This window comes from Chionomys nivalis, chromosome X (genome assembly GCF_950005125.1).
Source record: "Chionomys nivalis chromosome X, mChiNiv1.1, whole genome shotgun sequence".
NCBI classification, from domain to species: domain Eukaryota; kingdom Metazoa; phylum Chordata; class Mammalia; order Rodentia; family Cricetidae; genus Chionomys; species Chionomys nivalis.
The window spans coordinates 82,879,401-82,905,464 of record NC_080112.1 but is presented as its reverse complement, the minus strand read 5'-3'; the positions used below and the strand labels follow the sequence as shown (position 1 = coordinate 82,905,464).

Below are 26,064 nucleotides of genomic sequence, written 5' to 3'. Positions count from 1 at the left end.
GAAGGGTGTACATTTCAGTAAAACTTCAATGTCCTTCTAAATATGACATCAATTTGTCCCAAGTCATGTTTGTTTATTTCTGTAGAATCTATTTCTATAATGATATCAGACAGCAGTCCCTTCAATAACAATCACAATGTTCCTGGTTATTATTCCTACGTCATTTCAGTTATCCCTCCACTCTAATTTCTAGACTTCCAAAGACTCCTTACTGCCACTAAAATAAAGCACACCTTCCACAAACTTGATTATTGCATTTCTTGTTTTGCAATTTCATTATGTTTTTGCATGTATTCTTCACTTTAGCCTCACAGTACAATTTGTATTTCTCTGAAGAAATGACTAGCCATAATATTGCCCCACATAACTGAATTTCTCTGGAATTGTATCTCTAACACAACCCAACACAACACAAAATAATGGCTTTTTACAACAAGATTTTTGGTAGGTTTTATTATCCGGATTTTATACGAGGAACACATGACAATTTTTTTAAATGAAATTAATTCATTAAAAGATAATTTGCTTCTCTTAATGGTGAACACATGTTTGTTTTTTCAATGTAGAGCAGTCATACACACCACCAACCAGAAACAGACTAAACATATTATATTTATGTTTTTATAAACATATATAGAGAAGGGGAAAAGTGATGAATTCTATCTCAATTCAAACCATTAAAAGGCTACTTTAGAACACTTTTAGGTTTATAGAAAAGATTAGCAAAAAATTTGCTATACAGTACCCCTTTTATGCTTGCACAAACAGCTAACCTTATCAGTACCTTACATTACTATATTATATTGTTACTATCAGCTTGTCATTACTTATAAAATATTATTCATCAAATTCCGCAGTTTATACTAGAATTCACTTTTTGAACTATATCTCACCAGATATTCAAAATGCATAATATCTTGTATCTATGGTTATAATATCATACAAAATGATTCCAATACATCAAGAAGTGTACTGTGCCTTCTCTTAAGCTTTCTATTGTACACAACCTCTGGTAACTACTGATCTTTGTTCTGTCTCTCTAGTTTTGTTTTTTTCCTAATGTAATATAGTCATGTTCATGTATTATTTAGTCTTTTTAGATGCTTCGTTTTTCACTTACAATTGTGCACATAAAGCTCAATCAAGTCTTTTAAGGAAAGCTAGGTCATGTAATTTTACTTATACTATTCCAGAACATTTATCATCATAGTTGTTTGACACATTTACTTATTTCAGTATATCTTGGTTGATTTCAATATTTAGTAATTATAAATAAATTTATCATAAGCTTTAAATATGTTGGTTTTTGTGTTGGTAAATGTTTCATATTGACTGGTACAAATATGAAAAATTTTATTTGGTTTGTAAGATGTTCCAAAATGACTTCTAAAGTTATTGTGCTGATTTCCATACTCCAGTAATGAACTCTTTTTGTTGTTTCATAATTCTGTAAGCAGGTTATATTTTGGATTTTGCATATTCTAATGGTAGCATAAGGACATCACTTTTTACTTCGAAGTCTCTAATGACATATAACAAAAAATTACTTTCATAAGTTAATTTTCCACCTGTATAGTTTCTTAGACAAAGTTTCTTTTCAGGTCTCTGTCTATGTTTTAACTGTTTTTAAATGTAGAGTTATGGAGTTTTGTATATATTCTATCAGTTTTTAGCATATATATATATATATATATATATATATATATATGGGAAGAAAATATCTCAACTCTATGGTTTTTCTTCATAATTCTCTTAATTGTGTTCAAGAGCAGTTATGTGTTTTATAAACCCCGATTTATCAATTATTTTTATTTTAGTGATCATATATTTGTTATTGCATCCAAAATATATTGCTCTATCCAAAGACTCCTAATTTTTTTTGTTCTTTTAAAACAGGTTTTTGGTTTTTTTTTTTTTTTTTTTGTAGCTTTGGAGCCTGTCCTGAAACTAGCTTTTGTAGACCAGGCTGGTCGCGAACTCACTCTGCCTCCTGAGTGCTGGGATTAAAGGTGTGTGCCACTGCTGCCTGGCGAATCCTAAAAATTTGTGATTTTATAATCTTTTATTTTCATGGTTTTAGCATTTATGTTTATAACTGTGATCCATCCTGAGTTAGCTTTTGTAAAGATTGGATGGTCGTATCTTAGAGAGAATGATTTATTTTTATATGGGGATTTCCAGTTGTTCAGTGTCATTTGCTAAAAGAATTACTCTTTGCATTACTTTGTTTCTTCCTTCAATAAATAATAACTGATAAAACTTAAGTACATTTCTGAGTACCCTTCTATATTTCTGATCTATTTGTCAAATAAACCACAAGGAATGACAATCTCAGTTCACTGATATTTTAGTCTTTTTATTTCACTGGCTAATTTTGAAAACTGATTTCCATATAAATAATTAAAATCAGTTTGTGAATATGCACAAAATAATTTACTTATATTTCATGGTTATATTGAATCTGCACTTAATTTAGGAAGAATTGACATTAAAATGCAATGTTTTGCTAACTGGTATTTCTACTTTTGTTTTTATATTTTCCTTTTGTCTTAGTCATTTGATAATATTCTATCAGAAGTCATTTTCTGCTATTGTTTGTACTTTAATTTCATTATGAATGATGAATTTTATAACATTTTATTTATTTAAATTTGTTAATGTGGTTTTTCTGGCCCATAATGTGTTAATTTTGATAATGTACCAAGTGAATTAAAGAGTATGTATTATTCTGTTATTGGATAAAGTAATTTAAAATGTCTATTACATTCACTTCTTTAATTGCTCTACTTAGTTCAATTATGTCCTTCTTCTAGATGTGTCAATTACAGCTATGTAGGTGATAAAATCTCCAAGAGTAGATTCATCCATTTTCTTAACATTTATAATAGTTTTTTCCCTCACATAATTTAATGCTGTTATTTAGGCAAGTACTTGATAAGTTATGTCATTGTGAAGGAAACTGATGATTTTATATTTTGTTCATTCGAAGTTGGCTTTTGGAAATTAATATACTTACTCCACCTCCTTTGTATTACCACAGAACTATAGTCATTATTCCTTCCCGTGTTATTACTAAATATATCTATATTAGTATTTTTAATGAAGTTCTTTAAGGAAACATTTATTATTTCTCTTTTTTTTAAGACATGGTCTCTCTGTGCAGCCTTGGTTGTTCTGGAACTCTCTCTAAAGAACAGGCTGGCCTGGAACTCAAATAGATCCACCTGCCTCTGACTTGCAAGTGATGGGTTAAAGGTTTGAGTCACCACCACTCAGCTAGATGGTGATTTCCCTAGTAATAGATTGGTTGGCATAGTATGGGGCCTGAAATGTAATATTAATTATTTCTCTTATGACTCTTTATTATTTTCTTTGCTTTTTATAATCTTCTCTTGTGACTGCCATTAGTTTTGTTGTATTTTGTTCACTCAGTAGATGATTTCAAAGGAAGCAAATTCTCAATAAATGAAAGCAAAAAGCACTCATGTCTGATACCATTAAAACAGATGAAGTAGTTCCTATCATTTAATTGGCCAATTTAAAACATTTCCATGAAAGTGGTTATTAACCCAATTTAAGTACCTTCTACATCTATTTTAATTTGTTATTTTAATGTATTCTTAATTTCCTTTAACCCATCCTCCATTTTTGTTCCATTCTCTTGTTTTAATGGAACAATTTAGTCTCTCCTCTCCCTCTCATGTCAATTATAGTTAATTTTAGTATTTGGCTTAAGCTATTTTAAATTGAATGAATTTTTGGACATTTTGATATATAAGTTCCATATTTATAACATTTCTACTCCTGTTTCTTCCTTTTAAACTCTCCCATATCCCCCCATTTGTGCTCTCAAATCCATTATCTCTACCTCTTTAATTACACAATATACACACAAGCACACATCTATAAATATAGTCTGCTGAGTACATTTACTGTTACTCACATGTGGATGTGTTTATGGCTAATGGCTTGGGTTGGAATAAACTGTCAGGGGGCCCATTTATGGAGAGGTTTCCATGTAGAGTTAGAACTCATTTAAATGTAGTTGAAAAAACTTTACTACATAAATATATGGATAGTACAAGTACCATATAAAAAGAATATTTTCAAATCTTCTCTCCTAGTGTAATTGATTTCACTTATCTACAAGGAATAATCACAAAATGGGTTATTTTTTTATGACCAGACTATTATGTTAAATTAAGAATAAGAAAAAATATTTATGTTATTTTATTGATTTCAGAATGTTCCAGTTGTATCAATTTCCTTCTTTCTGAATTAGTCTACCCCAAATATCTTGAATGTCAGATTTGTGGCCATAGCTTTACATTCTTTCAGTTTCATTAGTGTTAGAGAACTATAATTTGTCCTTTCCTGAATTTTACATTATAGCTTTCTTCTTGAAATACTTGACTAGATCATGGAATTTTATGTTTACTTAGTTTCTAGACAGTACTACATTGTATTTCTTAGTTTCTTTTCTATGCAAGGAAATATTTCCATTTCTTCCACTATTACCTTCTGGTGTTTCCTATGTCTTGATTTTCTGCAGCTTAAATTTTAAGCAGACTTGGAGACTTCTTTGATATTTTACATATTAGTACACTTTTATGTACTTTGACATTTTTCCTTATCGTTCATTGATTTTAGGAAAAAAATCCTTTGTCAGAGCATGGTTTATGAAGAAACTGTGTGAGGAGAATTTTGAGAGCTTGTGTGATAACTCCAATTAAACAAGGAAACAAGAGGTCTTATAAACTCTGTTCCTCTATAACATGGATTATTCTTTAAATGTGCGTTTGTGCCCATCCCAATAGTAATAAATAGGAATGGGTTTACTCTAGATTACCCATTATCTTATCCATTATTATTAAGAAAGAGATGGAAAGTCTGAACCACATGCTGCAACTGCATAAGCAAACCTAGAGGTGAGTGATCAGCCAGCCTGCTGGGTACCCCACTCTCTAGGTCCGCAGTACCAGGTCAGTTTCCTTGCCCCTCCCCCAGCTGCCTCAGCTTGAGTAGCCAGCCAGCAGGCAAGCTTCTTCCTAGTAGGCTGCTCCAACACCCCACACCCATCAATCAGACCATGTAAGCTACAAGGCCCACTCTGTCCCCAAATTCACCCATCCCCAGCGACCTCAGAGGAACTCTGAATCACAGGCTGCAACTGCACACAGCAGACTAAGAGAGGAGTGATCATCAAGCCAGCTGGGCATCCCATTCTCTTGAGACTCAGTACCTGGGCAAAACCCCGGAGGTCCCTCTATCATCTGCCTCAGCTTCAATAGCTTTCTGCAGGTAGGCTGCCCCAACACCTACCCCACAATCCATTGGACCCTGTAAGCTACAAGGCCCAATCCATACCCAAACCTACACACCCCCTGAGACCTTGGAGAAACTCTGAAGCACAGGCTTCAACTGCTGACCAAGAGAGGAACTCTGAACCACAGGCTACAACTGCACAGAGAGGGAGTGGGCCAGGCAGACCTCAGTGGCTCCCTGAGACTCAGATAGCAACTGCACATAGTAGACTAAGAGTAACTCTCTAAGACATGGATAGCAACTGCAAAGATTGGGCCAAGAGTCAAAGACATTGCCAGCCTCATATGAAGGAAGAGATAGGTAGGTGTCAATTCAAGAATTCCTCCAACAACCTAAAAAGCAACATGGTAACACCAGAACCCAGTGGTTATACAACAGGAAGACCTGATCATCCTAAACAAGAAGAAGCAGAGGAAAACTATCTTAAATATAGCTTTATGAAGATCATAGAGACTCTTAAAGAGGAAATGAGAAATTTCCTTAAAGAAATGGAGGAAAAGACAAACAAAAAATAGAAGAAATCAATAAATCTCTTAAAGAAAATCAAGAAAACCAAGAAAAAACAATCAAACAGGTGAAGGAAATAGTTCAAGTCTTGAAAACTGAAATAAAGCCAATAAAGAAAACAGAAACCAAGGGAATTCTGGAAATGGAAAATCTGGGTAAAGAAACAGGAACTACCAATGCAAGCCTAATGAACAGAATATAAGAGATAAAAGAGAGAAACTCAAATGTTGAAGATACTATAGACGAAACTGATTCGTCAGTCAAAGAAAATGATAAATCCAACAAATTCTTAACACAAAGTATCCAGGAACCCTGGGACATCATGGAAAGACAAATCTAAGAATAATAGGGTAGAAGAAAGTGAACTCCAACTCAAGGGCACAGAAAATGCATTCAACAAAATCATAGAAGAAAACTTTCCAAACCTAAAGAAGGATATGCCTATGAAGGCACAAGCAGCTTACAGAATACCAAATAGATTGAACCAAAAAAGTTTCCTCCCATATAATAATCAAAACATAAAACATACAGAATAAAGAAAGACTCCCAGGAAAAAAGAGAGGAGAAAGGCACCAGTCCTCTGGACTACTGACACTACCTTCGATTATAGGCTAAGGAGAAAGAGGCCCAGAAGGAAACCATTAAGGACCTTCCCAAGATGAACCAGGAGCAATTCATAGAGCTGTGTAAGACACTTTACAACATGTTTAGCGAAGAACCCATGGAGCAGGACTTGTATCACGCCATTGCCACCGTGGCCAGCCTTTTCATTCACACTGGCGAGGTGGGGAAGAAATTTTCTGCCCGAACAGTCAAGAAGCCCAGGGACGGAGCCCACAGCGGGGACCACAACAGTGCCACAGAGGAGGAGGAGCCACCCATAGCCAAACGTCATCAGGACCCAACACGGGAATGCCATCCACCAGCGGCAGGGGACACTCATCTGGGGAAAGCTCTGCAAGACAGTCACGTGACAGCGGAGGGCAGCAGCGGCGAGGGGCAGGGCTCTCCTTCCCTACTTTTGTCTGGATGACGAAACCAAAGACGACATGTCCATGCCCTCCTACTCCGTCGTCAGCACAGGCTCCCTGCAGTGTGAGGACCTCATAGATTACACAGTGCTGGTGGGAGGGGAAGTCTGCAGCCCCACCACCACCTCACGTATCGGGGGCACTGTGGACACGGACTGGTGCATTTCCTTCGAGCAGATCCTGGCCTCCATCCTAACAGAGTCCATGCTGGTGAACTTCTTTGAGAAGAGGGTGGACATCAGGCTCAAGATCAAGGACCAAAAGAAGGTGGAGAGGCAGTTCAGCACCTCCAGTGACCATGAGTCCCCTGGAGTCTCAGGCTGAGCTGTGGAATGGAAGCTGGTCTCTGTCTCCCCCCTTTATCCCTGTCTGTTTCCTCCTTGAAGACACACCTCCTCTTGAAGCAGGGTGTCAAAGAAGCAAAGGTCAGGTCAGTGCAGACTCAGTTGCCTTACAAGGATCCCCTGGGCCAGGGTACCTTCTTCCTCCCTGTGGCTGGGAGCCTAGAGAACCTGCCTTGAGCCTGCCGTTCCCATAGCATTAGAGGCCTTTGGATCTGCCCCCGCCTGTTTCTTTCCCCTGCAAACCCATGCTATGCACACACTACATCAGTTGTTCCATTTATGGAAAGACCTATAGCCATGTGGCCTGGCTACCAGCTGTCACTTGGTCATGTGCTTGGGTTCCAAAAGATGGAACTTCTAGACACCCTCTGAAGTTGGTCAGCCTGAGCCGTGGTCTTGAGACTGAGGAACTCAGTGCCAAGGAACTGGCAGAAGCCTTGCACTGCACTCCTAATTTATGTGGTTTCCATTCTTCCACGACATCGCTCAGGTCCTCCTCTATTCCCTCGCCCTCATCTTAGTTGGCTAAAACTCACACTGTGCTCAATGTCTTAATAAATCCCTAAAAGAAAGAGGAAAAAAAAAGAATTGCAAAGGAAAAAGGTCAAGTAACATATAAAGGTAGACCTATCAGAATTACACCTGACTTCTCAATGGAAATGATGAAAGCCAGAAGGTCCTGGACAGATGTGCTGCAGATATTAAAAGGCCATGGATGCAAGTCCACACTATCGTACCCGGCAAAGCTTTAAATCACCACCTATAGAGAAAACAAGCTATTCCATGACAAAAACAAATTCAAACAATACCTATTCACAAACCCAGTCTTACAGAAAGTGCTAGAAGGAAAATCTCCAACCGAAGAAAACTAACTGCACCCATAGAAACACAAGTAACAGAAAACCTCACACCAGAAAACCCGAAGAAAGAAATCACACAAACACTACCACCAAAAAATAATAGGAATTAATAATCACTGGTCATTAATATTTCTTAATATCAATGGACTCAATTCACCTATAAAGAGACACTGGCTAATAGAACTGATATGAAAGTAGATGCATCCTTCTGCTTTATACAAGAAATGCAACTCAACTTTGAAGACAGATATTACCTCAGAGTAAAGGGATGGGAAAAGATTTTCCAATCAAAAGGACCCAATTTTTAAAAAAAGCCTGCGTAGCTATCCTAATATCTAACAAAATAGTCTTCAAACTAAAATCAAACAGAAGAGATGAAGAAGAACACTTCATACGCATCACAGGAAAAATCCATCAAGATGAAGTCTCAATCCTGAACATTTATGCCCCAAATACAAGAGCACACTCATAAGTAAAAGACACATTACTAAAGCTTAAATCACACATCACCCCCCACACACACACACACACTCATAGTAAGAGACTTCAACACCCGACTATCCACAATGGACAGGTCAACCAGACAGAAATTTAGCAGAGAAATAAGAGAACTAAAAGATGTCATAATTCAAATTGACTTAGCAGACATCGTTAGAAAATTTCACCCAAACACAAAAGAATATACCTTCTTCTCAGTACCTTATGGAACCTTCTCTAAAACTGACCATACACTCAGTAACAAAAAAAATCTCAACAGATATGATAAAATTGTAATGACATCCTGTTTATTATCAGATCACCATGGTTTAAAGATAGAATTCAACAATAACACTAAGTGCAGAAAACCTGCAAACTCATGGAAATTGAACAGTACTAAATTAAATCACCCCTGGGTCAAGGAAGAAATAAAAAAAGAAATAAAAGGCTTCCTAGAATACAAGAAAAATGAAGACACAACATGCCTAAACCTATGGGATACAATGAAAGCAGTGCTAAGAGGAAAGTTCATAGCACTGAGAGACCATATTAAAAAAAAAAAACTGGGGAAAGCTCACACTAGCAATTTAACAGCATACTGGAAGCTCTAGAACAAAAAGAAGCAGGATAAATTGATGATAGGGAATAATCAAATTGAGGGCTGAAATCAGGAAAATAGAAACAAAGAATACAAAGAATCAAAACAAAGAGGCGATTTTTTGAGAAAAAAATCAACAAGATAGACAAACCCTTATCCAAACTAATCAAAAGTCAGACAAAGAACATGCAAATTAACAAAATCAGAAATGAAAAGGAGGACATAACAATAGACAAAGAGGAGATCCAGAGAATCATCAGGTTATACTACAAAAACTTCTACTCCACAAAATTGGAAAATGTAAAATAAATGGAAAATTTTCTGGATAGGTACCATATACCAAAATTAAACCAAGACCAGGTGAACAATTTAAATAGACCTATAAGTGCAAGGAAATAGAAGCTGTCATCAAAAGCCTCCCAACCAAAAAAAGCCCAAGGCCTGATGGTGTTAGTGCAGAATTCTACCAAAACAGCAAAGAAGAGCTAGTACGTATACTCCTCAAATTGTTCCACTGCTGTGGGACAATGGCCTGTACCCTGTCACTGGTATTGTAATAAAACGCTGATTGGCCAGTAGCCAGGAAGGAAGTATAGGCCGGACAACCAGACAGGAAGTAGAGGTGGGTTGACAAGAACAGGAGAATTCTGGGATGAGGAAAGATTCAGTCTGTGGCTCTCACCCAAATGCAGAGGAAACATAATGAACTGCCTCACTGGAAAAGGTACCAAGCCACGTGGCTAACACAGACAAGAATTATGAGCTAATATCAGTTATGAGTTAATAAGAAGCCTGAGCTAATTGGCAAGCCAGTTTATTATTAATGTAGATCCCTGTATGTTTCTTTGGGGTTGAATGGCTGTGGGATCAGGCAGGACGAGGCAGGACCTGTTGGGACAGAAATATTGGTCAACATTCCACATAATAGAAACAGAAGGAACATTGCCAAAATCTTTCTATGAGGCAATAATTACCCTGATTCTGAAACCACATAAAGATTCAATCAAGAAAGATAATTGCAGACCAATCTTCCTCATGAACATTGATGCAAAATACTTAATAAAATACTGACACATAGAATCTAAGAACACATCAAAAAATCATCCAAAATGATCAAATCAGCTTCATTACAGAGATGCAAACAAAAATATATCAATGTAATCCACTATATAAATAAACTGAATAAAACCATATGATCATCTCATTAGATGCTTAAAACACATTTGACAATTTCAACACCCTTTCATTTTAGTAGGAGGCCACTTGTTTGTTCCTGGCTGCCCAGACCACAAAATAATCACTCAGAAACTATTATTTAAATCATTGCTTGACCAATCACCTGAGCATATTGCTAGCTCATTCTCACATCTAGAATTAACCCATTTCCATTATTTTATATTTGACCACGAGGCTTGTGGACTACCAGCAAAGTTCCACCTGGCAGCTCATTTCTTTTTCCTCTGGTGACTCCAGGGCATATCATTGAGTCTGTGCTCTCTCTCTCTCTCTCTCTCTCTCTCTCTCTCTCTCTCTCTCTCTCTGTATATATATAAAATCTTCCAGCCTGGCTATATTCTCTTAAGCCATTGGCTGAAAACAGCTTCTTTATTAACCAATGGAAATAAAACATATGTACACATTTAGAGCATACTGAGAGAAATCTCATATCACCTTCCCTTTACTGTCCAAACAAAAAGGAAGGTTTTTAACTTTAACATAGCAAGATTACAGATAACAAAACAGGTATCAAGCAGGAATTATAGTTATAATATTTATATGTACTTTATCTTTTATCATAACTAAAGAAAACTATAACTATCTATTCTAACTCTAGATTTGACAGAGACATCTTGCTGCCTGGACAGTCACCCAAAGTTCTTCTATAATGTTCCGGGCACCCATCTTCAGCTTACTGGCCCATAGCATCAGTCACTTTCTTCTGTTTCCTGCAGAATGTCTAGCAGACTCTTTTTGTTGTTTCATGAAGCAGGACCCCCGAAGGATGGTTTTACCTTTAGGCAAGTTTGGCAGTCATGTTTTGTGTGTGCCAGGAGCAGATGTGCTTCATTGTCATAAAATGTCTTAAGCTCTTAAATTATTTTAAATGCCATATTCTAAAAGTCTCTAAAAGATTTTTAAAAATACATATCTAATTAAAATATATTTCTATATATCTAAAAAGCAGAATATAACTTAAAGTTTGACTATAATAAATAATTATCTATTGGCTTATATTTGCTAATTATACATTACATTTTTCAATAAGCTGCACAAACACAATACCTTAATCAAGAACAAAAAATATATGTAACAAAACTGACCTTAAATTTGTATCGATAGACCAAGATCCATACCAATGCAAATCTCTATAACACTTCATGATAAAGGTCTTGGAGAGATCAGGGATACAAGAAACATATCTGAACATAATAAAAGCAATACACAGCAAGCCAACAACCAACATTAAATAAAATGGAAAGAAACTCAAATGATTCTACTAAAATCAGGGACTAAATAAGGCTATCTAGTCTCTTCATATCTATTTAACATAGTTTTTGAAGTTCTAGCTAGAGAAATAAGACAACAAAAGGAGATCTGGACGGGTGAGTGTGTGCTATCCTGGGGCAGACTGTCCTGGTAGAGAGCACAAACGCCCCTCCCCCAGCTCCTGCTGCAGCTCTGCCTGCCCCCTACTTCCCTTGGTCCCTGGCTCATTGGGGCTACCAGGAGTCCCTGTGTAGGTGCTGAGAAGTTCCATCTGGACTGGTGAGTGTGTGCTATGCTGGGGCGGACTGTCCTGGTAGAGAGCACAAACGCCCCTCCCCCAGCTCCTGCTGCAGCTCTGCCTGCGCCCTACTTCCCTTGGTCCCTGGCTCATTGGGGCTACCAGGAGTCCCTGTGTAGGTGCTGAGAAGCTCCATCTGGATGGGTGAGTGTGTGCTATCCTGGGGCGGACTGTCCCAGTAGAGAGCACAAATGCCCCTCCCCCAGCTCCTGCTGCAGCTCTGCCTGCGCCCTACTTCCCTTGGTCCCTGGCTCAATGGGGCTACCAGGAGTCCCTGTGTAGGTGCTGAGAAGTTCCATCTGGATGGGTGAGTGTGTGCTATCCTGGGGCTGACTGTCCCTGTAGAGAGCACAAATGCCCCTCCCCCAGCTCCTGCTGCAGGGCTTTCTTACCTACACACGCGCCCCCACCCCCACCCCCAAGCCTGCCTTGTCTGCAAGGTCCTTAGCTGTGGAACAGCTTCCTGCCCTTTCACTAAGGCTACCAACCCAGAGCAGTGAGTGCCTGACTAGAGGGCAGGCCTCAAGGTCCCCGCCAGGGAACCCAGGCCCATGCTGTTGGGGCTGCAGTGTCTGCTGCACTCTCCTGGACCCGCTCTGCCTGCCCCCTACTTCCCTTGGTCCCTGGCTCATTGGGGCTACCAGGAGTCCCTGTGTAGGTGCTGAGAAGCTCCATCTGGATGGGTGAGTGTGTGCTATCCTGGGGCGGACTGTCCCAGTAGAGAGCACAAATGCCCCTCCCCCAGCTCCTGCTGCAGCTCTGCCTGCGCCCTACTTCCCTTGGTCCTTGGCTCAATGGGGCTACCAGGAGTCCCTGTGTAGGTGCTGAGAAGTTCCATCTGGATGGGTGAGTGTGTGCTATCCTGGGGCTGACTGTCCCTGTAGAGAGCACAAATGCCCCTCCCCCAGCTCCTGCTGCAGGGCTTTCTTACCTACACACGCGCCCCCACCCCCACCCCCAAGCCTGCCTTGTCTGCAAGGTCCTTAGCTGTGGAACAGCTTCCTGCCCTTTCACTAAGGCTACCAACCCAGAGCAGTGAGTGCCTGACTAGAGGGCAGGCCTCAAGGTCCCCGCCAGGGAACCCAGGCCCATGCTGTTGGGGCTGCAGTGTCTGCTGCACTCTCCTGGACCCGCTCTGCCTGCCCCCTACTTCCCTTGGTCCCTGGCTCATTGGGGCTACCAGGAGTCCCTGTGTAGGTGCTGAGAAATTCCATCTGGAAGGGTGAGTGTGTGCTATCCTGGGGCGGACTGTCCCGGTAGAAAGCACAAACCCCCCTACACTGAGGCTACCCAACCAGAGCAGTGAGTGCCTGCCTAGCAGGCAGGCCTCAGCAACCCCCGAAAGGGAGCACAGGCACCTCTAGCTTGTACTGCAGTGTCTCCTGTGTTCTATTCGACCCCACCCTACCCCCTGCATTTGCCCTTCTTTCCGCGGGTCATTGGAATACCAGGCATCCCTGTTTCGGTGTTGAGGAGATCATCTGGTAGGGAACGGTTCCTGCCCCTACACTGAGGAGATACACCCAGAGAGTTAGTCACAGCAAAGACTGGTCCAAGACACCAGGTCTCTCCTGGCTCCATTTGAAGGAAGAGATGGGCAGGCGCCAATGCAAGAATTCCCCCAACAACTTGAAAGGCAACGTGACATCACCAGTATCCAGGAATCCCGAAATAAGAAGTGTACACCCTAATCCAGAAGAGTTAGAAGAATTCGACTCAAAAGTGAATTATATGAAAATAATAGAGGACCTTAAACAGGAGGTGAAAACTGCCATAATCAATTAGAGATTACAAACAAAAAGGTAGAGGAAATGAATAAATCTCTCAAAGATACCCAAGAAAACCAAGAGAAACAAGAAAAAGTAATCAAACAGGTAAGGGAAACGGTTTAAGACTTGAAGAATGAAGTGGAAGTAATAAAGAAAACACAAACCGAGGGAAGGATGGAGATGGAAAATTTGGATAAACGAACAGGAACTACAGAGACAAGTACCACCAACAGATTACAAGAGATAGAAGAAAGAATCTCAGACACTGAAGATACCATAGAGAAAATAAACACTCTGATCAAAGAAAACAGCATAACCAACAAATTCTCAACACAAAACATTCAGGAAATCTGGGACACAATAAAAAGACCAAACCTAAGAATAATAGGGATAGAAGAAGGAGAAGAAGTACAGCTCAATGGTCCAGAAAATATATTTAATAAAATTATAGAAGAAAACTTTCCCAACATTAAGAAAGATATTCCTTTGAAGGTCCAAGAAGCATACAGAACACTGAATTGACTGGATCAAAAAAAAAAAAAAAAAAAAACAAAAAACAAAAAACATCTCCTCGTCATATAATAATCAAAACACAAAACATACAGAATAAAGAAAGAATATTAAGAGCTGCAAAGGAAAAAGATCAAGTTACCTATAAAGTTAAACCTATCAGACATACACCTGATTACTCTATGGAAACCATGAAAGCCAGAAGGTCCTGGATAGATGTACTGCAGAAACTAAGAGACCATGGATGCAAGCCCAGACTACTATACCCAGCCAAGCTTTCATTCACTATAAATGGAGAAAACAAAATTTTCCAGGATAAAAACAAATTTAAATAATACCTTGCCACAAATCCAGCCTTACAGAAAGTAATAGAAGGAAAATCACAAACCAAGGAGTCCAACAATGCCCACAATAACTCAGACATCTAATGACCCTTCACCAGCACAACTTGAAGAAGGGAAACACACAAACTCTACTACCGAAAGAAAGGAAGAAAGAAAGAAAGAAAGAAAGAAAGAAAGAAAGAAAGAAAGAAAGAAAGAAAGGAAAAATGACTGGAGTTAACAACCACTGGTCATTAATATCACTTAATATCAATGGACTCAACTCACCTATAAAGAGGCACAGGCTAAGAGATTGGATACGAAAACAGGATCCAACATTCTGCTGCTTACAAGAAACACACCTCAACCACAAAGACAGACATCTGCTCAGAGTAAAAGGCTGGGAAAAGGTTTATGAAGCAAACGGACCTAAGAAACAAGCAGGTGTGGCCATACTAATTTCTAAGAAAGTTGACTTCAAACTAAAATCAATCAAAAGAGATGGAGAGGGACATTTTTTACTCATAACAGGAACAGTTCACCAGGATGAAGTCTCAATCCTGAATATATATGCCCCTAATATAAAAGCACCCACTTATGTAAAAGAAACGTTACTAAAACTCAAGGCAGTCATCAAACCACACACACTAATAGTAGGAGATTTCAACACTCCTCTCTCACCAATGGACAGGTCAATCAGACATAAACCTAACAGAGAAATAAGAGGATTAAGGGAGGTAATGAATCAAATGGACTTAACAGACATCTATAGAACATTCCACTCAAATAGGAAAGAATATACCTTCTTCTCTGCAGCTCATGAAACCTTCTCGAAAATAGACCACATACTCGGTAACAAAGCAAACTTACACAGCTACAAAAAAATATCGGTAACCACCTGTGTCTTATCAGATCACCATAGATTAAAGTTAGAATTCAACAACAATGCTATTCCCAGAAAGCCTACAAACTCATGGAAACTGGACAGTCAACTACTGAACCACACCTGGATCAAGGAAGAAATAAAGAAAGAAATTAAAGTCTTTCTTGAATTCAATGAAAACGAAGACTCAACATACTCAAACCTATGGGACACTATGAAAGCAGTGCTAAGAGGCAAGTTCATAGCATTAAGTGCCCACTTAAAGAAAACGGAGAAAGCACACATTGGAGACTTAATAGCCCACCTGAAAGCTTTAGAAAAAAAAGAAGCAGACTCACCAAGGAGAAGTAGAAGACTGGAAATAATCAAACTGAGGGCTGAAATCAACAAAATAGAAACACAGAAAACAATCCAAAGAATCAATGAAACAAAAAGCTAGTTCTTGGAGAAAATCAATAAGATTGATAAACCCCTATCCAAACTAATCAAACGGCGGAGAGAGAATACGCCAATTAACAAAATCAGAAACGAAAAGGGAGACATAACCACAGACACAGAGGAAATTCAGAGAATCATTAGATCTTACTACAAAAACCTGTATGCCACAAAATTGGAAAATGTAAAAGAAATGGACACCATTTTAGATAAGTACCATATACCAAAGTTAAACCAGGACCAGGTGAACAATCTAAATAGACCTGTTAGTTGCGAAGAATTAAAAGTTGTTATAAAAAGCCTCTCCACCAAAAAAAGCCCAGGTCCAGACGGCTTCAATGCAGAATTCTACCAGAACTTCCAAGAAGACCTAATACCTATACTCCTTAATGTATTTCACAATATAGAAACAGAGAAGTCATTGCCAAATTCCTTTTATGAAGCTGCAGTTACTCTGATACCAAAACCACACAAAGACACAACCAAGAAAGAGAACTACAGGCCAATCTCACTCATGAACATCGACGCAAAAATACTCAATAAAATACTGGCAAACTGTATCCAAGAACACATTAGAAAAAGTATCCATTATGATCAAGTAGGCTTCATCCCAGAGATGCAAGGCTGGTTCAACATACGAAAATCTATCAATGTAATCCATCATATAAATAAACTGAAAGAAAAAAAACCATATGATCATTTCATTAGATGCTGAAAAAGCATTTGACAAAATTCAACATCCCTTTATGATAAAGGTCTTAGAGAGATTAGGAATACAAGGGTCGTACCTAAGTATAATAAAAGCTATTTATAGCAAGCTGTCAGCTAACATCAAATTAAATGGAGAGAAACTCAAAGCTATTCCACTAAAATCAGGAACACGACAAGGTTGTCCACTCTCTCCATACCTCTTTAACATAGTGCTTGAAATTCTAGCAATAGCAATAAGACAACATAAAGGGATCAAAGGGATGCAAATTGAAAAGGAAGAAGTTAAACTTTCATTATTTGCAGATGATATGATAGTGTACATAAGCGACCCCAAAAACTCCAGCAAAGAACTCCTTCAGCTGATAAACACCTTTAGTAGCATTGCAGGATACAAGATCAATGCCAAAAAATCAGTTGCCCTCCTATACACAAAGGATAAGGAAGCAGAGATCGAAATCAGAGAAGCATCACCCTTCACAATAGCCACAAATAGCATAAAATATCTTGGGTAACTCTAACCAAGGAAGTGAAGGATCTATTTGACAAGAACTTTAAGTCTATGAAGAAAGAAAGTGAGGAGGATACCAGAAAATGTAAGGATCTCCCTTGCTCTTGGATTGGGAGGATCAACATAGTAAAAATGGCAATTCTACCAAGGGCAATTTATAGATTCAATGCAATCTCCATTAAAATCCCATCAAAATTCTTCACAGATCTTGAGAGGACAATAATCAACTTTATATGGAGAAACAAAAAACCCAGGATAGCCAAAACATTCTTATACAATAAAGGATCGTCTGGAGGCATTACCATCCCTGACTTCAAACTCTATTACAGAGCCTCAGTATTGGAAACAGCTTGGTATTGGCATAAAAACAGAGAAGTCGATCAATGGAACCGAGTAGAAGACCGTGGTTTTAACCCACAAACATATGAACACCTAATTTTTGATAAAGGAGCGTAAAGTATTCAATGGAAAAAAGAGACCATCTTCAACAAATGGTGCTGGCAGAACTGGTTGTCAACCTGTAGAAGAATGAAAATAGATCCATATCTATCACCATGCACAAAACTCACGTCCAAATGGATTAAAGACCTCAATATTAGTCTGAACACACTGAACCTGATAGAAGAAAAAGTGGGAAGTACTCTACAACATATGGGTACAGGAGATCACTTCCTACGTTTATCCCCAGCAGCAGAGACTTTAAGGACAACATTGAATAAATGGGACCTCCTGAAACTGAGTAGCTTCTGTAAAGCAAAGGACACTGTCACTAAGAAAAAATGGCAACCCACTGACTGGGAGAAGATCTTCACCAACCCTGCAACAGACAAAGGTCTGATCTCCAAAATATATAAATAACTCAAGAAACTAGACTTTAAATGCTAATTAACCCAATAAAAAAATGGGGTACTGAACTGAACAGAGAATTCTCAACAGAAGAAATTCATATGGCCAAAAGACACTTAAGGTCATGCTCAACCTCCTTAGCGATAAGGGAAATGCAAATTAAAACAACTTTAAGATACCATCTTACACCTGTCAGAATGGCTAAAATCAAAAACACCAATGATAGCCTTTGCTGGAGAGGGTGTGGAGAAAGGGGTACACTCATTCATTGCTGGTGGGAATGCAAACTTCTGCAACCACTTTGGAAATCAGTGTGGCGATTTTTTAGGAAATTTGGGATCAACCTACCCCAAGATCCAGTAATACCACTATTGGGAATATACCCAAGAGATGCCCCATCAAATGACAAAAGTATCTGTTCCACTATGTTCATAGCAGCATTGTTTGTAATAGCCAGAACTTGGAAACAACCTAGATGCCCTTCTATGGAGGAATGGATGAAGAAAGTGTGGAATATATACATATTAGAGTACTACTCAGCGGTAAAAAACAATGACTTCTCGAATTTTGCGTGCAAATGGATGGAAATAGAAAACACTATCCTGAGTGAGGTATCCCAGACCCAAAAAGAGGAACCTGGGATGTACTCACTCATAATTGCTTTCTAGCCATAAATAAAGGACATTGAGCATATAATTTGTGATCCTAGAGAAGCTAAATAAGAAAGTGAACCCAAAGAAAAACATATAGTCATCCGCCTGGAGAAGGGAAGTAGACAAGATTGCAGGGCAAAAACTGGGAACTTGTGGGTGAGGTGGCATTGGGCAAAGGGGAAATGGGATGAGAAACATGAGAAGGGGAGGATGGGAGGAGCTCGGGGGATTGGGATGGTTGGGATATAGGAAGGGTGGATACGGGAGCAGCGAAGTATATATCCTAACTAAGGGAGCCATCTTAGGGTTGGCAAGAGACTTGACTCTAGAGGGGTTCGCAGGTCAAGTCCTGGAAAGGGAGATGTCCCCAGCTGGTACCTTGGGCAACTGAGGAGAGGGAACCTGAAATGACCCTATCCTATACTGATGAATGTCTTACATATCACCTTAGAACCTTCATCTGGCGATGGATCGAGGTAGAGACAGAGACTCAATTTGGAGCAACGGTCTGAGCTCTTAAGGTCCAAATGAGGAGCAGAAGGAGGGAGAACATGAGCAAGGAAATCAGGACCACGAGGGATGCACCCACCCACTGTGACCGTAGATCTGATTTATTGGGAGCCCACCAAGGCCAGCTCGTCTGGGACTGAATAAGCATGGGTTGAAACTGGACTCTCTGAGCATGGCGGACAATGAAGGCTGATGAGAAGCCAAGGACAATGGCACTAGGTTTCGATCCTAATACATGAACTGGCTTTGTGGGAGCTTAGCCTGTTTAGAAGCTCACCTTCCTGGATGTAGATAGAAGACCTTCGTCTTCCTGCAGGGCAGAGAATTTGGACTGCTCTTCAGTATCGAAAGGGAGGGGGAATGGTGTGGGGGGTGGAGAAGAGGAATGGGGATAGAGGGAGGGGAGTGGGGGGAGGGGGCAATATTTTGGAGGAGGGGATGGAAATGGGAAATGGGGAGCAGGTGGAAATATTAATAATAAAAAAAAGACAACAAAAGGAGATCAAAGGGATACAAATTGGAAAGGAAGGAGTCCAACTTTCTCTATGCAAAGATGATATGATAGTATACATAAGTGACCCCAAGAAATTTACCATGGAACTTCTACAGCTGATAAACACCTTCAGTAATGTGGCAGCATATAAGGTCAACTCAAAAACATCAGTAGCCCTCCTACATACAAATGATAAAGAAGTTGAGAAAGAAATTGGAAAAACATCACCATTCACAATAGTCACAAATAACATAAAATATCTTGGGTTAATACTAACAAAACAAGTGAAAGGCCTGTTTAACAAGAACTTTAAGTCATTGAAGAAAGAAATTGAAGAAGATACCAGAAAATGGAAAGATCTCCTATGCTCTTGGATAGGTAGGATCAACATAATAAAGATAGCAATCCTACCAAAAGCAATCCACAGATCAATGCAATCCCCATCAAAATCACAAACAATTTTTCACAGACCACAAGAGGAAAATACTCAACCCAGGATAGCAAAATACAATCCTGTACATTAAAGAAACTTCCAGAGGCATTGCCATCCCTGAAATCAAGCTCTATTATAGAGCTACAGTAATGAAAAGAGCTTGGTATTGGCATAAAAACAGACAGATTGACCAATGAAATCAAATCAAAGACCCATATATTAATCCACATACTTATCAAAACTGATTTTTGACAAAGAAGCTATAATTATACAATGGAAAAAAGAAAACATCTTCAACAAATGATGCTGGCATAATTGGTTGTCAGAATATAGAAGAATTCAAATTGATCCACACCTATTCCCATGCACAAAACTCAATTCCAAATGGAATAATGACCTCAACATAAAACAACCACACTGAACCTGATAGAAGAGAAAATTGGAAGTAACCTTCAATGCAGGGGCACAGAAGACCACTTCCTAAATATAACCCCAGTAGCATGAACACTGAAAGAAACAATAAATAAATCAGACCTTCTGAAACTGAGAAGCATCTGTAAAGCAAGGGACAAAGTCAAAAAGATAAAAGGCAGCCTACCTAATGGGAAAAGATCTTCACAAATCCCACATCAGACAGAGGACTCATCTTAAAAATATAAAGAACTCAAGAAATTAAGCATCAAAATATCAAATAATCCACTTTAAGAACAGATTTAAACAGAGAATTCTCAACAGAAGAATCTTAAATGACTGAAAGACACTTAAAGAAATGTTCAACATTCGTAGCAATCAGGAAAATTCAAATCAAAATGACTCTGAGATATTACTATTATATATATAATATTATTATATTATACCTGTCGTAATGGCTAAGATCAAAAATACCAAGAATAGTTTATGCTGTAGAGAATGTGGGGTAAGAGGATGACTACTCCATTTCTGGTGGGAATCCAAACTTGTACAAATATTCTGGAAATCAGTATGGCGGTTTCTCAGAAAATTGGGAATCAACCTACTGCAATACCTAGCAATACCCATCTTGGGCATTTACCCAAAAGGTGCTCAACAATACTACAACAGCATTTGTTCATCTCTATTCACAGCAACATTATTTGTAATAGCCAGAACCTGGAAAAAAACCTAGATGACCCTCAACTGAAGAATGGATAAAGAAAAGGTGACACATTTACACAATGGAGTACTATACAGTGGTAAAAAACCAATGACATCATGAAATTTGCATGCAAATGGATGGAACTAGAAGAAACCATCCTGAGTGAGGTAATTCAGACCCAAAAAGATAAGCATGGTAAGTACCCACTCATAGATGGATACTAGCTGTAAAGCAAAGAATAAGGAGCCTACAGTCCATGACCCCAGAGAAGATAAGTAACAAGGAGACCCCTAAGAGAAGCATCCATAGATCCCCCTAGGAAGGGAAAAATAGACAAGATCTCTTGAGAAAATTGGGAGTGTAGGGGGAGAATGGAAGGCAGAAGGAGATTAGGAGGGGAGAAGAGGAGGGGGAGGAAAACTAGAGGGACTGGGATGGTCAAGATGGGGGAAGAAGAGAGATGGAGAACAAAAAAGAGATATCTTGATTGAGGGAGCCATTATGGGGCTAGCAAAAAACCTAGCACTAGAGAAATTCCCAGGAATCTACAAGGATGACACCATCTATGACCCTAAGCAATAGGAGAGAGGGTGTCTGAACTGGCCTTGCCCTGTAGTCTGATGGATGACTGTCTTAAATGTCATCATAGAACCTTCATCTAGCAACTGGTGGAAGCAGATGCAGAGAACTACAGTCGCACATTGGGCTGAGCTCCCCATGTCTAGTCGAAGAGACGGAGGAGTGAGAATATGAGCAGAGGTCAAGACCATGATGGGGATACTCACTGAAACAGCCTACTTGATCTAAAGGAAAACTTCCAGTTCCAGCCTGACAGTGAGGATACCAGCATAGGAACAAACTTGCCCTTGTGAATGTACGTGAAAGTTGTATGGCTGGGGCAGACTGTGGGACCACTGGCAGTGAGACCAAGATTTATCCCTATTGCTTGTTCTGGCTTTTTTGAATCCATTATCCCTGGAGGGATACCTTGCTCAGCCTAGCTATATGTGGTAGACTTGGTTGACTCCCCAATGAAAGTCATATTCTCTCTGAGGAGTGCAATGTGGGGTTGGGGGGGAAGTGAAGGAAGCAGATGGAGGAGAGGGAGTGGGAAATGAATTTGGCATGTAAAATGAGAAAAGATAGTTTTTAGAATAAATTTAAAAAAGAGTAATACATAAAAAAATAATGTGTCTAAGCACAATTTGTACTAGTGACTGTATACAGTCTTGACTCAAACTGCCTTGCCTTTGACAGTGACTGTAGATAGCTGGAACTCAAGTGAACTTTTCTCATAATGAATTTTCCTAACCCTCTAAATATTGTCAGAGTATAAATTTTCTGGTGCCCTGAATAAAGGTGGTTATTTCATGGACCTTATTCCACCTTATTTTTGGGCTGCATTCTCCCAGGTTCATGCTTCCAATTAGAGTAATAATAATTACAGACAATTCAAATAGTATTCCATTTTTGTTTCTGCTTACTTGTTTCTGTATATTCCCAAATCTAGAATACCACATATTTTGGAACTAGCCCATGACTTTTGTTTTTTTCATTTGGGAATTTTTTAAAATAATAAAATAAAATTAAAAATTTAAGATAGATCAAAACTAATGCATCACAATAGGATGAAACAAACAAACAGAAGGAAAGGATTCCTAGAAAATGCACTAGAAATAGTTAAAGATGCAGAGTTCCATTTTTTAATACTCTCTGGAAACTCATAAAAGCACTAAACTGGAAACCAGAATAAATGTGCAAAGGACACTCTTTCTGCCTGCACATGGTTCCCTGAGCCCTGAAGGGAAGAGATTTGATGGAGATACCAGCTAGGTATTCCAAGGTTTCTCATTTTCTGTATCATGTCGCAGGTGGGTCTGTGTTTGCTCCTACCTGCTACAGAAGGAAACTTCTCTGATAATGGCTAAACAAAGCACTGATCTTTGAGTACAACAGATTGTCATTAGGAGTCATTTTATTTTTATGTATTTTGCTTGTTTGTTTAGACCAGTAGTATTTGTTTAACCCTAGGTTTCCAGGCTAGCTAATTTCAGATTTTTGGTTATTCAAGTAGTGTCAGGTATTGCTTCCATCTCATGGACTAGATCATAAGTAAAATCAGATATGGGGTGATGGTTAGTTACTTCCACAAGTTTTGTGTCACAATTGTCCTAGCATATGTTTCAGGCTATTCACCATTTTAAATTAAAAAAAAATTGTGGACAGGTTGGTATTTATATTTCTCCTTTGGTAGATTTGGTAGAGTTCAGAGTACTTTCTCTTTTTTTTATTTATTCTTTTTATTCTTTTTTAATTAAAATTTCCACCTGCTCCCCGTTTCCCATTTCCCTCCCCTCCTCCCAAATATTGCCCCCTCCCCCCAGTCCCCTCCCCCTATCCCCACTCCTCTTCTCCTCCCCCCACACCATTCCCCCTCCCTCTCGATACTGAAGAGCAGTCCAAATTCTCTGCCCTGCGGGAAGACGAAGGTCTTCTATCTATGTCCAGGAAGGTGAGCATCTAAACAGGCTAAGCACCCACAAAGCCAGTTCATGTATTAGGATCGAAACCTAGTGCCATTGTCCTTGGCTTCTCATCAGAGTACTTTCTTGTACCAAAGATGCTAGCACATAGGATGAAGGCTTTCTGTAGGCACCAGCTCAATTTCATCATGTTCAATGAGTAGTATGAGTGCTGTGTTCAGTAATAAGGATCTGCCATCAGTTTTTGGTGAGCAATTTATAGTCTTGGCAACAAACTGGATTGTTTTGGGTTTCTCATGAAAACATTTGGCCTACAACTCAATTAGATGCAACTCACACCCGGTCCTGGAAGTATTATTTGATGACAAGAGCTATCCACAGCTGTTTTCCCTGTGATTTGGCAATTTGGTTTAGATCACTTTCATATATGTATGCATTTTAGGGAATATCTACTATATTAGGTTTTCATAGCTCCTTTTAAATGGCCCTTAACTTGAGCTGTCTCTCCACAATTCCCTCCCTCATATCTTCTTCCCTTTTCATCCCCAGTTCATCCTCCTATTCCATCCCCCTCCCCACATTCCACTTGTAACTATTTATTTCATTTCCCTTTCCTAAGGAGATCTATCTGTGCCTTCTTCTATCCCACCTCTGCCCAAGTCCATTACTCTATATTTAACCTTTATTACTACATGTACTGTAGATCAATTATCATTGACTTAACAACTAATATCCACATATAATCAAATATACATCATGACTGTCTTTCTGGGTTTGAGTTACCTCACAAGCAAAGATTTTTCTATTTCTATTTATTTAATGATTTCACTGTTAAAAATGGATAAGTATATTTCCACTGTGTAGTATATCACATATTCTTTGTTCATTTATCTATTTTTCTGACAAGCAATTTGGTCAGGATAGTACACTTACGATTGCTTAGCAGGTGATTCTGCTGAAGTGGATTGAGGGTAGGAGCACTCCCAAGGCTGGGCTGGCCAGTCAGTGCTGCATGAGCAATTCCATGTTGAGGTCCAGGAGCAGCAAGTGGAGACTGTATCTTATCTTTATCCCAGGAGGATTCGCTTCCACCTAAAAAGAATATTGAAATAAAAAATTTCAGTTGAAAGATTTTTCCTTGAAAACCTTTAAATTTTTTCATTGTAGACCTGCAATCAATTGTACTTCTTAGAAATTCTTTATTGATCGGCAAACTCACAATCCTAGTTCCAGACCCATGAAGGCCCACAAACAATTTTTGTAAGGGGCTACCTCTCTTGGATAAGTTGCAATCCACGTTTCTCTTCTTTCCTCTCTGCCATTTGCAAACACACAAGCCTAATTCCAAACCTATGGCCTACAAACCTCCTTTGGTGTGTGGCCACCTTCCCTGGGCAAGTAGCTTCTTTGTGTTGCCTTTGCTTTATCTAACCCACTGAAATGTGCAAACATACCAGCTTAGATCCAGACATATAGCCCTTAAATCTATTCATTTGTGCACCCTCTTTGAGTGACTCAGCTCATGCATCAGCTTAGCCTAAATCAGCTCAGGTTTTTTCACATTTCTTGCACTGGCCCAGTCTAAGGAAAAGTAGATTACCATATCAGACACAAAAAAAAGAAAGAAGGCCACATGACTGTCCAAATCAGAAGAAAACAAGAAAACAACAACAACAAAAACCATAGCTTCAGCAACAAAAAGCAATAGCAGCAACAACAATAAAAGCACAAATGACCAAAACAGCATGTCTCTCACAAAACCCACCAGTATTATGTAAGTGTTCTCTAATGGAAGCTACTTAAACAAATGTAGGAACACACAATATTTAAAGCATAATCATAAACTTTATAAATGAATTCAAGTAATTTAACGAAGACATGAAGAAACACTTCACTGAACTTCTGTAGCATAATAGTAAATGCTATAGTGATGCTGAAGAAAACAAAATTTCACACCTGAATGAGATAATGAAGATAAATCATAATTTAAACTTGAATTCAATAAAGAGACCAAAACATCCAATGGAACACAACGCTGAATAGGAGATTGAATTGAAAAGCTTTATACACTATTAGAAAATTCAGGAGAAATTTACAAATAGAATGAAGGGAGTAAGTTTTCAGAGTGAGAGGCAGACAGGATCTTCCATCACAAATCAAGAAGCTTTCTGAGTTGACAATCACATGCAAAAAAAAAAAGTTTCTTCAAAGAGAGTCTCACTAGGTATTTTAACCATACTTTTTATAGGTCCTAATCCTAGGAGTAGCTGACCAACACAAAAGGAGCACAATGGTATTTTTGTAGAGATTTTGTTTCATATTGCTTTGTTTGAGCATTTTTTCTTAGGCTTGAATAATCTGATTTCTGTTTTTAGTATTTTTGTGGGAATATTATTGTGTATGAGTTTTTTTTGTATATTTGTTTAAGAGAGATAAAGGTAAGTCATGGGAGGGTAAATGGGTGGA

General features: G+C 38.8%; 1 protein-coding gene across 1 annotated transcript in view; it reads right to left on the bottom strand.

The window, feature by feature from the left end:
• Dach2 (dachshund family transcription factor 2) overlaps positions 1-26,064 on the bottom strand; it is a 525,789-nt gene that overhangs the window by 93,092 nt on the left and 406,633 nt on the right. The window contains exon 5 of the mRNA XM_057760701.1: positions 24,532-24,690. Within this exon, the coding sequence (XP_057616684.1) occupies positions 24,532-24,690 (159 nt within the window). The remainder of the gene's footprint in view (positions 1-24,531; positions 24,691-26,064) is intronic.